The sequence below is a fragment of the Contarinia nasturtii genome, unplaced genomic scaffold, assembly GCF_009176525.2.
Source record: "Contarinia nasturtii isolate CC-2019 unplaced genomic scaffold, AAFC_CNas_1.1 Cnas_scaffold_1964, whole genome shotgun sequence".
In the NCBI taxonomy this organism is placed as follows: domain Eukaryota; kingdom Metazoa; phylum Arthropoda; class Insecta; order Diptera; family Cecidomyiidae; genus Contarinia; species Contarinia nasturtii.
Genome location: NW_022199294.1, coordinates 144,201 through 162,887, shown reverse-complemented (window position 1 = coordinate 162,887; position 18,687 = coordinate 144,201). Strand labels below are relative to the sequence as shown.

Genomic DNA, 18,687 nt, shown 5'->3' with positions numbered 1-18,687 from the left:
ATTTTCGAGCATTCAGTCGATTTTCTCCACTTGATTTTCTTGGCGATAATTGGAAAACAATCGACCGAAATAACATCGTCGATGGAAAGGTACTTTGAATTTCGAATAAATACAATGACTACCGTAAAAAGAACGAAAAGTATGTACAAAATAAATAAAAAACGAACCAAATCAAATCATTCATCGTTTGTTTTTACGTCAATTTATTTATGCATTTGTGTTCATCGTATCAACGAGTTGAACGGATCATACCATATACAATCTCAAATGAATTATTTGATTTTATTTATTTAACAATGAAAGGAGTGAAAAAAAAGAACTCAGTCAAAATCAATTACAACAATTTTTATATCGAATTGTTTAAATGAAACGATGTTTCCGTTAACAAGAAAACGTTTTTGTTTATGCGATTGTTGGTTTTGGTTGTGATTAATTTCGGTTGGTTAGTTCTTTCGTTTTTTCATCGGCGGTAAGCCACTGTCGAATTCCGATGTTGATAAACTAATTGATTTGGATACGAATTTGCCGAGACCGGTCATAGTCGTTGACGGTCGTTTCATTCCATTCTTTTTCACAGTTTTTGAATCAGTTACTCGTTCCGATTTTTTCGTTGTCGATCTAGATGGAAACAAAAGAAGAACAAACAGGAAATTGAAATTTCATCTTGTTAAATAGATCGTTTTGTGATTTCAAGTTATGTTGCTTAATTACCTGTCCGTATAGGTTAATCGATTCTGTGGCAACGGTGCCTTCGGTTTGCTAAACTCTTTCGTAAATGATTTTGGTGGTTCGCGCAATGCAAGCGACTTTGCGTAATGACCCATGTGTGTGTTTTTCACATTGAAAATGTGTCGCAAATCTTTTGGAAACGATGATATATAACGTAACCATGACACGAATGCTGTTAATGAGAATAAAAAAAAAAACGGAAATTATGCTTTCGTTTTAATAAATTTAATAGAATTAATGTTGTGTTTTTGGTAGCAATTTGGTGACTGAAAACATAACAAAAAATTATAACGTTCATTTGAGAGAGACACGGCTGGGATAGAGAAAAGAGAGCGAAAGTCTGTGTTTTTGAGGAAAAAAAAAGAGGAACAAGTCAATCATCCGAGTAACACGATGATGAAAAATAGTGTTTCACAGCCTTCTGTATTCACACCGTCAACAATGAGACGGTTTGTTGATATATATTTTGGAAAATGTTGTTTCCATTGCCTCAATCTATCATCAGTTGTGCGTGCTTCGAGCCAGCACAGTGTATATCGCATTTGAATCGACCGAAAGAGTAAAGAAGAAGAATATTCACCAATTATTTTATTTAAAAAGAAAATAAAAGACAATCTTCCAAGGTGTTGTTCACTTTCTCGCCATGTACACAATGTTGCATCTTCAAATGCACACAAAACACAAGAGGGAGTGTATAACTAAAACAATTGACTTTATTATCGTAACTGAGTATTTCCATTTGGAATGAACGAAAGAATAAAAAAAAAGAAGAAATAAAATCGGAAATTCAAGAAGGACGTAATATAATTATTGGTTTGCATTTATATTGTGAATGAAATGCATCAACAGATGCTCTCACCATTGTAGTCCGAGCACTTGGCGCAATCCGAAGACAAAATGAGACTATAAATGCGACGAGAGCACATCAAAAGACGCGGCAATCATCATAACACATTTGTATAAACGGACAATCACATGACAGAATGACGACCAACACCAAGTCCAAAGCAGCCCGATCAAATGACATTATTTTTTACACAAGAGAAAACCATTAAAAACAACTTAAAAACCAATAATGATTTTTCTATTTTTTTTATTTACGTCCGGCCGGGTTTTTTCTCGTCGAAACTAGTATCAAACGTTTGGAATATTAATACTTGCACCTTTTTTGGCACCATTCGATCAATTACTACTCATGCTCACACCAATTGAAAAGAAATACAAATTGACATTATTTAATGGTTACTAAAATGATGAATGCGACAAATGACACACACCGCAGTCGATTCGACAGAGTCAAAGACGTTTGGCAATTAGACCGAAGAAAAGAAAACCCGTATTTAAAAACAACACACGCACCAATCGAGCTCAAATTTAATCGAAACAACTGAATATCTCATTAGTTTTTGGGTGTTATTCGCGATGCTGTCAAACGGAACAAAACTCAATGACACTAAAGCAATAATTGCCAGAAAAACTGTACATGCTCAAAATTGAATTCCAACAAATTGCTATCATTACACACGAATACGTTCTTCAGTCGCGACTTCTATTTTAGTCTTGTCTTCGAGTTCTCAATTGTAATTATTTTTTTTTTTTTTTCGATAATTATTATAATTGAACTGTGGCATTCAGTGAACATTCAGACGCTCGGTGACTCAATGGCTACGCATTGATGAATTCATGAGACCAGAGGGTAAAAAAAATCGAAAAAGTGACTGAATTATAATCATCAAACAAATTAAAAACCAATAACTGATATTGAGACAAAGTTTTTATTAAAAAATGCCATCCAATTGAGATTGGAGTGTTAAGACTCTTTGAATCTCGGTTTTTATCATTGATATTATAAATCAAAAAGTGATTCCAATTAAGTCATTTATAGACTGATTCGATTCAATTAAATGCGTCACGATTGAATGTCAAACCAATGACAAAATTCCTCAAACTGTAATTATCTCTTTGATTTTGATCGACATCAAATTCATATAACCTTAATAGATATGTTTAAAAACCAATAATGATCGACAGAAATTATAACTATTGAATAAATTTAGAACATTTTGTCTGCACGAGTCAATGTGAATATTGATTTTTGAGACAAAGTTTTTTACACTTGTAAGAAAACTAACGGAAAACTACAAAAAGAACAACAATTTCAAAAGCTACAAAACAATTTAAAAAATGTTTTATGACTTCATGCTGATTCTTCGAATCCTTGTTGTGAGGTAGCTAGACCAATTAAATTTTAATAAAAATGTTTTGCAAGGTTGAATTCCAATGCCGAAAGGGATCCGAGTGCTGCTGTGCCGGCGATTAGAATCGTTTTGATGTGATTTGGTTGTGCAAATGGCATACCATTAATTCGCGATTCGTTTTTTCTTTCCTCTAACTCACGTGCAATCATTAAGTAATAAAATCGGTTTGAACGAGAAAAACGAAAACAATCGCAAAAACGTTGTTTAACTGTTTACATATGTTCTCGCGGTTGCTACTTGATAATTACAACGTTCATCGGGGATTTATTTTAATAGTTTCGGTCTAATGGCGCTTTGCGAGACCTTTTTGCATTAAAACGATTCAGAGAAATCCTTTGGAAATGACGATTGCCGTCCCGAATTCTTTCGTTGATGCAAAAATTTAATTGGACTTTAATTATGATTATAAAAAAACGGGTAATTTCTATCTTCCTCAGCCTAGGGTAAAATCGGAACAGCAGCTCTCTTTCATTGAAAACTAAAAAAAAACTGTATACATTTGGTGCGATTCATTTCATCACAAAAAGGGATCTAAATGATAGAAATGAATCCTATTATTGTGAACGATGAAATCATGTTTGATGCCAATGCTATTCGCAGAAGAACAAAATACCAATCGAAATGAAAAAAGAAGCGCGTTGAAGCGTAAATACGATTGTTATTTCTCGTTCGTGCAGGGAAATGTATGAGCTCATTTTCAGACTTGATTCCATTGTAATGAGTATCTCTTAGCCACACAAATTGGCTTCGAATAAATGAAAGATTTCCGCTCGAAACCCTACAGTTAGAACAAAGATCCGTGTGCATTTATGTAAAACGGTAGCCAAATCGAATACGAAAATGAGCAATATTTTTCGATTTATCTCAAAACTCGATTTTTATATCATTATTCGAAACATAAAAGCCAATTTCCATCAAATGAATCGTTGTAGCCTCCGAAAATCGAACTGCTTTTGTTTTGTTGTCGAGAAACAAATGAAATGCCATATTTGAATGTATATACATGGACTTTCGGTCGGTGATGAAAAAAAAACAGAATGATGTGGATAATTAAATCAGAGTAACGAACCGTTAATGTAATATCGTTAGCCAATTTCGAGTATTTTTCTTGCATGTTACGAAAATACATAGAACATTAGCCGATTTAATTTGCCAACAAGTTTCCAAAAAAAAGTACCAAGAGTTTTCTCTTGATGCTGCTGCTGCCTTTGTGCATATGCAGAGAGAGAAAAGGGGCGCGTGCACGACCAACCGAATGTTTCGTTTTACCAATTGTTTTCGTTTTTCTTGACTATTGCCATAATATAGTAGTAATGCTGAGAGTAATGCATTGGGTTGGTCCATTTCCAAATGTGAAATCGCATTGATCACAATATCAAAATATTCAATAAATCAGCTGGGGGTTCCTGCTTTTACGCTTTCTTTCTTCATATCTCCGGAAGATAATTTGGCAATTATTAAGGTTTGCCACAGGCAAAAAAAAACAAAAATCGTTTTATTAGTGAACATAAACAAATTTATCCTGCAGTAAAATGTCACATGTCGATTTCATTTCATACAAACACATCAATGCGCCAATGAACATATTTGAAAAAACACACTCACACACACGAGCAATTAATGCACATTTTCGGCCACTGAGTGACGACAATAATTGCCATTGTTATAACGAATTATATCGCCTGACTGAAATCATTGAACACGAACACGCATCGCATGAGATTCGCCATTCAGCCATTAATATTAAAATATTTATTTTGCCACGCACAGATGAAACAACAAAAATTATAACGCCAACCAAATGAGGAGAGGAACGACAAAAAAATATGTGAAAAGAATCATAATTCGTGCTTTCGAACTAACGAAGTGCAAAATTTAAATGAGCCCAAACAATGGCCAACCAATTTGAATTTTGGTTTCAGGCTATTTAAATGACACAGCTCCTTCATTTGCCGAAGGAACAGTGAGAAAAATTTTCAATAAGAGAAGAGCTAGTTTAACAAATGAAAGAAAATTAATTTTTAACACTTTGCGCTCGGAATAAGTAAGTCTTTTTTTTCGGATCTATCCACGGACGGGTGTATTTTAAGTAAAATTTGAAATAATTGAATTGAAATTCCCGTCGACAATGTCGTAAACAATCCATTTGAACAAATTGTCAATTCAGCAATTATCGACATTAAACATATTGGCATGATGAGTGCAATGCATTTTCAAATCTATTAAATCATTCGTATTTCCCATGGAAATGTTGTCACATTGTGTGCTGTCCATTTCAACAATTCATATTGATTATGTCCAAGTGGTAAATAACTAAAATCGACACTCAACAAATTACATTCAACCATGTTTGATTCAATTTCGCTGAAGCGTATGAAATGAGGGTGAAAACAATCAGCAAAAACTACTACACTGCACAACTATTCAATCGGTCGAGCGTTAAGTTTACGCTGTAAACATCGAACGAATGCCGGAAAGATTTATTAGGTACACGCGTGCAGTGTATGACACTCCAATGCAGTCACATTTATATAGTGCACTCAATGCAGTTGGTAAATATTCAATTGATGCGTCGTCGTGTAAGGTTTAGCAGGAGGTAACTCGATTTATACCAATAGACAGACTCATTCAACTATGGCCATCGTGTGTTATATGCGATTATTTTTAAAAAGTTTCAACGTGGTAGACGAAATTATTTAGCTAATGTCTGAATATTTCGCTAAACCCCGACACCATACATCGTATTTCCGTAGCATAAAAATCACAATTCAAACAATGAATTGCTAGACTGTTTCATTTTCGTATTGATTCAATTCGATATATTCAAAAGTGTACTTGAACTGTTTTTCTCTCGAAAGCCAAATTCAATAACAAAGATTCTATATAAAAAATGTATTTTTTTTCTCGAAGAAAAAAACATTCGAAATAGTAACAAAGAGTCGTGTGACTAAACGAATAAAAATGTGAAAGCTTAAGTGAGCGCGTCGTCCAGCACACAATGGGCAAAAAAAGGGGGAAAATACTAAGTGAGATGCAATTAGTTCGCATTTAATTGTACTTGATATCTGAAATTGTAATTTCTTTTTGTATTTGTTGCGTGCAGTGTTCATTGCGTTGAGCATTTTATATTCACTTATGGTTTTGCCAGAACGGAAGAGAGCGAAAGCGACCACACAAAGAATGCACAACCGCAACACAAATGTGCGTTCCACTCATTCGCAAACACAGTGATGTGCTTATAGCGCGCGATTTGCTGGTTGTGGTGGTTGAAGTGGTTGGCGAAATGGCAAATAAATAGAAACACGAAAGGAAAATATTATTGCAAGAAAACAGCAAACCACTTGAGCCAAGTAGCGTTGCTGTGTTTGCCACTACTACATTCAAGTGGTAATGTAATGAGTGTCCTTTTAACGCCGTCGAGTGGTTATTTTTTTGCATTGCATTGTTTTCGCATTAAAATTCAATTTCCCATCGAAGTGCACATTCGTTGTGTGTGCTGCACATTCGCATTTGTTCCAGCCATCCGCGTTGTTAGGTTGCGTTTTTTTTTATTTGTTCGTTTGTTCATTTGGCTTGTTTTAGTTAATTGTAACAAAAGTGAAGCGCATGCATTGCGCCTAAAATTCCAATCCGTTTTGTTCATTTTGTTCTCGTTTTGCATGCGAATTAGTTCGTCCAATTCATAAGGCCACGGGAAAAAAAATGAAACATTATAAAATAAAGAGAAATGATCGTTAAAAGAGCAAAATGTGTATTGTTTTCAAGGATATTTTCTCTTAATTACATGCTTGGCATTTTGTTACTGAACAAAAAAACAATAGCAGCAACATCGTCAAATTATGGGAGCATTTGCTATGCACACATTTGTAGCAATTGTTCAATTTGGATTGTTTTGTTGTTTGAAAAGTGGAACAAATGAATGCGCTTATCGTCACCACTTCACCAAATTCAAAAACACACACAAAGAGAGAGAGAGCAGGAAAAATCAAATCGGAAAATGTACAATTTTGCCTAACAATGAATATGGAAATGGTCCACTAGCGACACAAATTTTTGTTGATTTATTGCAGAAAAATTATGAGAAGAGGGAGAGAGAGAGAGAGTAGAAATGAAAAACGAACGATTGAAATGAGCGTTGGCTGAATAATAAAAAAAGAGGGGGAAATGAGTTAAGTGAATATTAGTCGATGGTTTTGTATTTGCTGGGCGGTTCTGTGAGAGAAAAGCCAACGAATCCATAATGTACGCTAATGTCGTTCCACACCGATGTCGATATCGATGATAATTCAAGTCGAACAAATGGAAGTTCGCCGTATGCCTCCAGGGGTTACCATTAAAGACCATTAGACAAAAAACGGCCAGAAAAATAGCGGGGCGAGAGAGAGAGCTGGATTGAAGAAAAAAAGGTTCAAGCACTTAAGGAAGTCAAGTAGTCACGTGTAATAAATGTTACAAATCGCTTTCATGTGAACAACAATCGAAATATGCTTATTCTGTTTGAAGTTTTATGGACTGTTTTAGATTCGCTGTTCATTTGCGTCGGTGATTATGCTCGGACTGCGTTTTCCATGTGACTTTTTTTTTAATTCACGATTACCGAACAATTATTATGCAAACATTATAGAGAAAAAACGCGAATCCAAAACAAATGTCATGCCCAACACAAATAAACGGTAATTTGAAAAAACCCTCTCAAGAAACGCTCGTTTTGTGAACAATATTAATTGTAACTTTTCGCCGCAAAATAATAATAATGGTTAATTATGAATTAGGCAATTTTATTGGTTACAAAGGCACACACACCATTCGGCGTGCTGAGCAAACGATGAGAAAATTGAAAACGAATGACGTTTTTCCTTCACTATCCTTAAAATAGGCATACGGCACCATTATCCATACTACTAGTACATAATAAGATAATCGGTAATCATTCAGGAGCAATAAATCAAACAGTCGTCACCGCTTTTACCTTTTAGCCGTATAAAATAGATGGGAAAGTATACAATTTGCTTCCCTGTTGTTATTTCTAAAGAAAGTTCAAGTATTTTATGTATATAATTCGAATGCGATGCTAATGTTCCAAAATTGGCCAGTTTGGATGATTAAAAGTTTCCATTATATATATTTTTTTCTTCTTTCTTGACATCGACGTTCAAATAAAATCTAATAAATTATGAATTTGTCGTTGACGTAAAAGGAGAGAATCAATTAATTATTCATTCCGCGATCAAGTTGGGCACTCATAAGAAAAATTCAATAAATATATTTTTTTCCTCTCGTCAGAGGCAGAAATGCGGGATTAAATCGAAGAGGCGGTAACACACATCACAAACTGTTTTGAACACAAACACTGACATAAAATGTCTTGCCTTCACCTACGTTTCGAGGAAATGACATTTTAATCGTCATTTAAGACAGCAAATGACAGAAAATGGGCGGCGAATCGAATTCGATTGTATATATCGATAAATTATTTCTTAACTCACTGCGTTGAGCGCACGGCACACCGAACTGGTTAAAAGCAACTTTTCAAAGTTTCACAATAAACGACACAAATTAAATTCGAATTGACGAAATCGACTTTATTCGAAATTACACTGTTTTTGGTACGAACAAATGTTCGATTGTGAGATATGGTTTGATGTAGTGGTCGTGCCGTTTATGCGTACAAAAAAGGTAAAATAATTAAAAGCCAGACTGAAATATCATGTTAATTAAATCCACCGATGTGTTTCTCTCTCTCTCTCTCTCTCTCTCTCTCTTCTATCGTTGGAACGCTCTTTTGAAAAAGTTTGTTTCGTTAAACTTGAGTTTTGATGACCAAAAATATGGTCATGCTTAACGACATAGAGAACGAGAGATTTATGATGAAATTATACCGTGCGCAATGTAAATCACGGAAGTTTTTCTTTATCCGTTGTGCAAGAATGTTTGTGATTGAAATTTCGACTATAATTGAATGAGTAATATGTGCACAATTTTTAGCCAAATTGAAAGCAGAAAACCACGAAGTAATATTCTAAACGGGGGAATTTGAGAGGGTAAACGCGATGATACAAAGAAACATTGAAACCTACGAAAGTTATTTTTATACTTGGAAACGCACACACGATTCACATACGGTTTTAACTCGATTTCAAAAGACGATAGAAGACACCCAGAATGTGAAATATTGGCGTTGAATGTGGCATTTAGATCGTTTTCAAAATGTGTTTTACTTCGTTGCGTTTCGGGTTTTTTTTCTGTGAGTGAGTGAGTATGTGCACATAAAGTTCGTAATAAACCAATTACGTTTTAACGGTAATCCAATTTACCAACAGTTGCGACAGCAATGTGTATTATATACACATTTCCCGACACATTGAAAAACTTACTATTTGATAAATTTTCAATTTGGATAAAATAACAACAGAAACAAAAATGAATACAAAGTCGCTCTTTATGTATGCATTACATCGTATTTACTTGCGTAAATGGATAACAATTTATGTACATAAAACCACACAGGAAAATGTTATTGTCGTAGCAAAAAACGGAAACTAGGAACAAAGTTAAAACGCAGCCAAATTGTATATATATTCGTTTGAATTTAAGTATGACAACATTTTAAAATGGAAGCAAAAATAGAAATTAATCCGAGTTTGGTGCGGTTGTTGAAGCACAGGGAGCACACAATTGCATTATTTGAACCATATATTACAAGTGTGGACGGGAATCAAGTCATTATCCATTCACATCAGACAATGCCATCCTAATATGATTACATATCAAATTCAACCACAATAAGTATCACAATTAAAATTATACGGCAAACTGACAACAAGAAGCCGAAAAAGAAAACAACATCAACAACAACGACGGCAACGACGACGACAGAAATAAAAAAAAGAAAGCCCACACAAGAAATACAGAAATGTAATTACGGGAAATTTGTTACTTCATTTTTCGTTAGTACATTGTTTGATTTGTTTTCCATTTCAAAGTGTTCATTACGTAGCTCTTTGTTTTTGGTGTTTTGTTTTGACGATTCAATGTGGGCATGGCGTGGTGTACATTTCAAAGCAATTACAATGGAAAATCGAAGAATTTTCAATACGAACGAAACGAGAGTAATTAAATTTTCCAAAGAAAATCGAATTGTTCAAGTAAATCATACACCTCTTCGGTTTACATTTAATTAAATATTTCGACCAATAATTCACGCATTTCATTTCACTCAAACCGTAAATTTTGTGTCAATAATATCGTGATGGTTGTTTTTCTAACCCCCCTCCCCATATTCTTCGGTGCTTCGGAATGATATGAATATATGGTCTTGTTATTGTTTAGTCGGGATTACATTTTAAACACAGTGGCTTTGTTTGTATCAATAGAAAAGCGGTCGAGTGTAAGCGATAATTTCTTTGAAACTGTCCACCATCTAAGGCAAGTAATTGTATACAAGTGGATGGAGATTATTTACAACTTCTGTTTCAAACGCTTTTTGAATAAACGTCGGAGGAAAATCCAATCGATTTTGTATTAATTACAGTTAGAATAGCTTTAAAAATATCGTGATCACAAGCTCATGTTATTTGATGGCCCCTTTGCTGCTCGCTTAATGACTATTATTTAACACAAAAACACAACATTTGTGTCCACGATGGCAGACAAAACTTTAGTTTTAAATGGAAAAAAATACTCACCTTTACAAGCTTTCTCATAGATTTCTTTGTCGTCGGCGACTAGTAGTTCGAATTTACGCTGTTGTTCAGAAGCCATTTCTTCTAATGTTCCCGTCACTAATTCGCTATTATCTTGGATGGCTTTTAAATACGTTTTGTAGTCATCTTGGGCAATTCTGTAAAAATGGTAGAAAAAAAGTTTTAAAAAAAGAATGAAATCACACGGCTTCATAGTATTACTAAACGGCACGATTTTATTCAGCTAAGGAGGCATTAAAAGGGAAGGATGTTTCGGAACTTACCTAATCCGCTTTGATTCCAGTGTTCGAATGAATTCGACTTCATTTGGACATAAAAATAGTATGGCGCGCCCACTTAGTCCAGCACGGGCTGTTCGGCCAACACGATGCACGTAATCGGCCAATTTATGCGGCGATGAAAATTGAACCACCAAATCTACCGCCGGCACATCAATTCCACGTGCGGTCACATCCTACATTCCAAAGATATCATGAAAAATGAGTGATTTTATTTATATTGCCAAGAAATGGAATGCGACACAAAACAATGACATTGCATTTGTTGAGAGGCTCACACAGCAGGTTGTTTACCGTCATTTCAAGTGGCCCACAATATAACTCATCGTACCCATAATGCTAAGTAATCGTTGTGGTCATTAATAAAGAAATTTTAATTGCCTTGTGAACATGTATCATGTGAACATTCTTTCAAGCAATCGAACCATAAACACAGTTTGTGGTTTCACTTCGTTTCTCACTCTCCAAAGATATCCATCTAATCTAATGTAATTGAACACCAGTAGCATCTAAAGTTAATTCATAACTGAATGGAGTATTTCTCTGGCCTGCGGAATGGAATGTCTTTGATCGAAAATATCCAAAAAGAATTCCATCGATTGTGACTAAACGATGGCAAAAGTGCGTTTTTGACCACCAAAACAGCCAATCATTTGCTCAGCATGAGTCACATTTCAACCGAAAATTCGGTGTGATTTGCAGGTCGTTTAGAAACTATTCTGGTGTCAATACAAATTGACAAACTGCGTATCATTCGTTTCGATGTTAAAGAGAAAAAAATCGAAATTCTTCAAGAGAGAATCTTCTACGAGGCAAACAAACGAACGATATATCCGTGTGAAACAAAAATGATCACGTTGCTGAAGAAGTTGATTTCATTCGCTTCATTGGCGTAACCAGAAAATAATTTTTTCACATATTCTCATTGTAATTGGAATTGTTTAACTGTGGCCATTTTTCTGTGACTTTCTGAAAGCAATTTCTGTCTTGAGAAACAGATGACACGCTTAGAAAGAATGAATAATAAATAAAAAAAAATTGCGATTCGGACAATGACTTTTAGTTTTGTTCTCCACTCATGTGTTCTTTCTCAATAAAATGGTTTGAAATCGATTTTGCTTACGGTTTTACTAATACAGTCTTCAATCACCTCAGTCAGTACATATGTGTCATGGTACGTGATTATAATTTTTTCACGATTAGAACGAGACTCGTGGGAAACACGTATTTTGTTTAAAACACATTTTTAGCAAGAATGTTGAACTAGCACAATAGAATGTTTACTTTTCGGGGAATTGACCTGATTTCACGTAGAGCGATACGCGCTGGAAAACAATTTCCATGACATTTTCATGTATGCCCATTTTGTACGGCTATTTACATGTTATTATTCAAAATCGATTGGAAATGTACCAAATCTAAATAAACTCACCGTTGTCAGCAATACACCAGATTTTGCCTCTTTGAACGCTTTGAAAATGGCACTGCGCTCATGTTGTGTCAACGATCCATGAAGTCTGGAAAAAAAAGCATTGCAATTTATGTGTTTTTTTGTACTTTTTGTCTTTTTTTAAGTTTTGCTTAAGAAAAATTGTTTCAATCAGATCGGTGTGAAAATGGAAGTAAACTCACTTGAAAAATTTCACATCAGCTAGCAACGGTCTTTCTTTGAACTTCTTCTTCGATTTTGTTCTTACTTTATCCAACAATCCATCTTCATCCTCCAAATCACTCTCACCGTCCGGAAGTGCCATATTGTCATCATCGTCTCCATCGTCCTCATCATCTGAGTCGACCACTTTCTTGGTCAATGTTTCGGTCATTAAATCATAATGATAATCGACTAAATTTTCGGTGGCCAAAAATACTAAAATCTTTGACGATTTACTGCCATCGCATGTTTCTTTCGAAATCAATCCTGTTAAAGTGACCAAACGTAGTTTTGGTGGCACTAAAATATATTTTTGTGTGACTTTCTCTGGAATAACAATATTTTCATTGGCCAAACTCTCTTCGATCGCTTCAATTGAGTCTTCGCTTTGGCCAGCAATCGGAATTGTTTTCGGTAATTCAATGTCCTTCTTATCGCTGGTATCGATAAAAAGTGGATTTTTCAATGCCAAATTCCCTAATTGACGAACGGCCGATGACAAAGTCGCAGACAACAGTGAAGTTTGTACATTTGATATTCGTTTTACTTGTGGTTCTTCAACCTCATTGGATTTTGCGAATGGATTTTTCGCTTCTGGTTCTTTGTTGAGAGCGTCAACAATGACTTTGACATCTTTTTCATAGCCACATTCGAACAGTCGATCGGCTTCATCCAATACTAAATACTTGACCTTATCTATTTTAAATGATTCAGTGTGTAGCAAATGGTCACAAATCCTTCCGGGTGTTCCAATTAAAATATTGACTCCTTTTCGAAGTCGGGCTTTCTCTGATTTTCGCTTTTCACCGCCCGTTATATAAGTCGGCACAATCCATGTGAACGGTTTCAGAAGTTTGATGAAAACTTCGAGCGTTTGAATGGCCAATTCGCGAGTTGGAACGATAACCAACGCAAGAATGCCATCGTTTCGATTTATTTTCGGTTTGATATCTTGTAGTTGCTGTACAATAGGCAAAGCATAGGCCAGTGTTTTGCCAGATCCGGTTTGTGATCGAACTAAAATATCACGACCTTCTAGCGCGATAGGAACGGCTCGCTGTTGAACGTTCGTTAGTTCAGTTATTCCAAATAAATCTGCTAGTGTTTTCACCAAATGTGGATGTAAACCAATCGAACTCATTGGCAACCCGGTGAAGACAATTTCATTGACCGGTTTAACAAAACGCTGTCCAACTACAGGTACATCTGGAGTATTTTTGAATATATTTTCTGCTTTTCGCATCGGTTTGTTTTCGGGTTTTTTCTCAAACATTTTCGGCCTTCTTTCCACATTATTAGTTGATTCTGTATTTTTCTGAAGATTTATTTTTGGGCCAGCTTCGACATTCGATTGTTTTGCAAACGCGTTTGGTGTTTTCTTCTCTTGCTTACCACGAGCTTCGTCGATTCGTCGTTGCATAACTCGCTCTTTGCGCTCATTTCGTGATAATTTCTTTTTCTTTTCGCCAAACCTTTTCGCTGACATTTGAGTCAAATCAAAGCTGGTGTATATATTCAGACTCAACGATGCCTCATCTTCTGGTTGTTTAACCTTGGCCATACTCAAAAGTGAATCTATATCATCATTTTTCTTGTTTGGCGTTGATTTTTGTGGTGTATTCACTTTGTTTTGGGTCTGTTTTGAATTATCTACCGGTTTTTGAATGGGTTTCGATATCAAATTCTCAGTGGACGCTTTATTTGCTGCTGATTTCTTGGCCAACAATAATTGTGGCGGTCGTTTTCGAGCTACGATTGCTTTGACTTTGTCATTTTTCACGAAATTAAAATCAAAACCACCAATATTCGATTTTCGCTTCGTTCCCACTGTCGGTAGTTTTAGTTTTGGCTACGGAGAAACATAATGTTTTAATGAGTAAAAGAAAGAAAAAAAACGTGTTGATAACACACAACTTACAGTTGACTTGCTACTACTCGCTGATGTTGATATATTCAATGACAGATCCATGGTTTAAATTGTAATATTTAATGTATTAAAATCATAAAAGAGCAACTTGATATTTTTCAATTCAATTAAAACACGAAAAACAAGAAAATTCGGCAAAATTCCAGTGGTTTCGACACACTATTTACATTTTTAAAAGCACTCGTCATATGTCAAGCGCACATGTTTGTCGTGCAGCGAAAAACATATGCTGAATTGCTGACATGCGTACACAACCGTCATATGCTTGCTGACTAATATCACTAGAGGACGCGCTGTACGTGAGAACAACATCGTCTTTTGTTTATAAATCACCTGTCAAACAATTCAAATCGTTATCACTTTCATAATACAAGTCACATACCGCAAATGGACATATTTGTCTTTGGTTTTGCTTCTATCGTTGAAAATTCATTGAAAGTGAAAGATATACCATCGCCATTGTCTGGTGTGCTTCTTAACAGAACCGCGATGCTTATAGACAGTATATTCACGAGGTTGCCAAACATCATCGACGATGTAGAACATGATATATTCTCATGACAACAAATTCGGTACGCGTAAATGTTGTGGGGGTTTGAATTGCTATTTTGTAAGTGAACCATAATTTTTTTTTATTGAAATTAAACTTTTTTTATTTGACTGCTAGTATTGTCAATGGATGATGATTTACGAACATTTTGTTTCAACGGTCTTGAATTATGAAAAATCTTTACTGCTATAAAAATATTGTTCATGGTTTGATTTTTTTATCTATTTTTAGGCATCAAAGTTCCGATTTTTATTGGAGTTCACATAATTGAATAACTTATTATTACAATCAAATTTGATGGAAATCTATATGATCTCACGATTGATTTGCGCAATCGTCCAATAATAATTTAAGTTATATTGACTGCGTTAGTTCTTTTTTTACATTTTTATTTGCAATTTTTATGATATAAATTCCTTTGTTGTGAAAAGAAAAGTGGCAATAACAAAACTTCTGGTTACGAATTGACCTTAATTCGATGTTTCAACAAAAGAACCCTTTATTCACTCTGTCCCTCTCTCTCTCTCTCCTCCAAATACAGAAACATACGCGTGCACATTTATATGATTATCCTGTTTGAATCGAGCGATTCGTTGGGAAATAAATACCGGAAATGTGTGTAAACAACAACCAAAATTCATTTCAAATAAATAAAAAAACAAACTATCGATTTGAATTTTGTGTAAGTTTGCGATTCACTAGACTTCGTTACGAATAATATATTGTGTACTGCGTTCAAAATACCGATCTGTTTCCATTCTGTTGTGTATATTTATAAAATGAATAAATTTATTTTATTGTTATCGAAATGATTCTTTTGCAGATGAATTGCCGAAAAATGGAGTTCTTTGGAATAGAGCTGACGAGAGAGAAAAAATTCGGACGGAGACAAGGAGGGGTGTGCATGTGTGTGTGTCTGGTTGAATCGAGCAAAATGGGCAAAATGCGATAAATGGCAAACGACGACGGCGACGAGCACAGCGAAAAACCGGAAATTGTGTACAGAAATCAGTTTATTGTGAAAATGGGAAAATTCATTTAGATGCGAACAATGGACGAATGCCTGGTGCACGACAACACTGGCAATAAATAAATTGTAAGGAAATATAAAAATTATTATGTTTTATGGCTTTATGCATTTACATTTATTCTCTCTTTTCGACCATCAGATTCGCAGCGCACCAAACAGGCTGCAAATGTTTGTGTGATTTGATTTGGTTTATGTTTGTTCACCATTTATGCATTCCAATATGAATATCCGTTGTAAAAATTGATTCGGATATGGTGGAGGTTATATTGAATTTTCACATATTCACACAATGGCCCAATGGTCGACGAATGTACACATGCACACCAAAAAAATAAACAATTTCCAATGATTTCCATAAGCATTTTATTTTCTATAGGAATACGTAATGCGAATAGGATGCATTTTTGACGTTTTTTTGAAAAGCAAAACTGATGTGCTGTTTTTGTGTGGGCCAATTTGTTCCGATAATAAAATGGACGTCGGCCAATGGTGTGGAAAGGACAAATGGACGGCACATATAGTTTTAAATAATAAAGAGAGAAAATACTTTGTTTGAATTCTTTGTTTCGTTTGTAGTACATTGTAGCCATTCTGAACCAGTTCTACTTTATTTATTAAATACGGAAAACAATTAAACGATGACATCGACATTGATGAATTTATTTTTATGGCTTTGCAACAACTTTATAGTTTACAACAGTCGAAGATGAGCGAAAAAAAATGCCAATCCTTTCCAGCTGTTAAGCGATAAAATTGTCAATCGCAAACAATGGCACAAATTTAAAAAACTTTTTCGTCGTATCGTCGACAAAAAGATCAATTTCCCTTTCAAAAACTGTTATTATCAATACATAATGAAATAATTTGTAAGCGAATGCTTTGCAATTCAAAAGAATATTTATTCCAAATATCGTGGGGATCATCGTTTCAGATGGTTTTTCGCTTCTTCTTTTGTTGCCATTTGTCGCATCCGAAAGAATTTAAATTGTTCATCGATTGGCAATAAAATGTCCCCTCAAACTTTCATCGCATCAAATGTGGTTTGCATAGCGAAACACAAAAATGTTTTCAAACTGTTATTATGAATCGATTACATTTCAAGTTGTGCATTGTTATCGCAGAATCATTTGTAAAATGCATACAATAGACAAATCTATCGTTAAATAAAAGGCAATCGTCTTCTCTTAAGCCAAAGTAAAAAATAATTCTTTTATTCACAAAATTATTCATAGTTAACATAAAATACAGTCGCTAAGGCGCCATTACGATGCCATATATATCCATCGAAATTGATCCATAAAAATAAATCAACGTTCGAAATATGGCCATTTTAGTTTTTGTGTAATTCATTTAATACTATATTTCGTTTGACTAGCGAAAACGCTTTGAATAGAAGAAAAAAAATATTTCAAACAATTACAACACAATCATTGTCCACCTTCTTTATGACATTACATTTAGATTTTCATTTATCTACCTAATTTGATTTCTTATCGCCAAAGTGGATGATGTTTGTGTTGTTTACGGTGATTATATGATGAAAAACATTTCTCCCAAATGTGGATCAATGGTTTCGAGCGGTTGTTTTCTCCAATTCCGTTTTTTGTGTGTTATCTCCGTTGCAAGACCTTCTTTTTGCTTTTGCTTTCGAATTTTGACGAGCATCTTTTTACCAGCGGCATCTGATATTTGTTTCAATCGAGGTTCGGGTTCCTTATAAACCTCCGTTAGTTCATTATTGAAATACATAAATTGCATTGCTGGTGGTGATAGATCTTTTGCATCGTACATATGCTCGTCCTCGACCTCGAAAATGGGCACATCTTTTTTGATAGTTGACACTTTCATGACATCATTTGCTAATATTTTGGTGGCCGACTTCTTCTTTTCTACTTGTTCTTTCACCGCCCATTTTACCTCATTCGGGATTATTTTATTGGGTTCTTTGACCGCCGGTTTTTCTTTTTTGTGAGGTTTGATCGTTTCCAAATAGTCACGTGTTTGCGCTGAATCCAACAAATCACCCATATTTTGAACATCAAACATTGTCTCCAACAAATCAACATCGAAACGGAAACTATTTGCGTTGAGAAAAAAGGTGGCAGTCGATCCTTTCAACAGTCGATAATTTTTTGATGACATTTTTTGATAGAAATTTTTCAATTTTATTCCTAAACTCTTAATCTTATATCGATTTACTTATGTGACAATGTTTGAATGTGTAGCAAATCAAATGCTGTTGCAAATGTGAACTGTCAACCAAGCTGCACCGTGCTACAAATTCTAATGCGTAAAATATTCCGGTATGTAAATGTCAATGCAATACCTATTTTTCAAATGACACTTTAAAATGTGAGCAGAATTCTAATGCAAACTGTGATCACTGCTTGTCATTTCATATGGTTAAAATATATATGTATTTGTTTGTCAATACAAGCAAAATTCAAAGTAAGCCAAATTCTTAATCTTTTTTTTAAATTGTCATTGAAAAATCATATTTTCGAGCGAAAACCGTCACAAACGAAACGAAAGTTCGGCTTCATCTTTAAATTGGATTTTTT

At 34.7% G+C, this 18,687-nt stretch overlaps 1 protein-coding gene and 1 long non-coding RNA gene across 2 annotated transcripts; one reads left to right on the top strand and one right to left on the bottom strand.

The window, feature by feature from the left end:
• Positions 1-171: 171 nt before the first annotated feature.
• On the bottom strand, positions 172-14,719 carry LOC116347546 (probable ATP-dependent RNA helicase CG8611). Its single transcript, XM_031778166.1, has 7 exons — positions 14,538-14,719; positions 12,601-14,468; positions 12,401-12,485; positions 10,954-11,144; positions 10,673-10,827; positions 712-901; positions 172-618 (listed from the first exon to the last, which is right to left on the bottom strand). Exons 1-7 carry the CDS (start codon positions 14,586-14,588, stop codon positions 444-446), a joined length of 2,715 nt encoding a protein of 904 aa, XP_031634026.1. The 5' UTR covers positions 14,589-14,719; the 3' UTR covers positions 172-443.
• A 167-nt stretch (positions 14,720-14,886) lies between these two features.
• LOC116347619 lies at positions 14,887-16,475 on the top strand. Its single transcript, XR_004201700.1, has 3 exons — positions 14,887-15,156; positions 15,920-16,192; positions 16,266-16,475. It is a non-coding gene; the product is annotated as an uncharacterized LOC116347619 (long non-coding RNA).
• Positions 16,476-18,687: the final 2,212 nt, after the last annotated feature.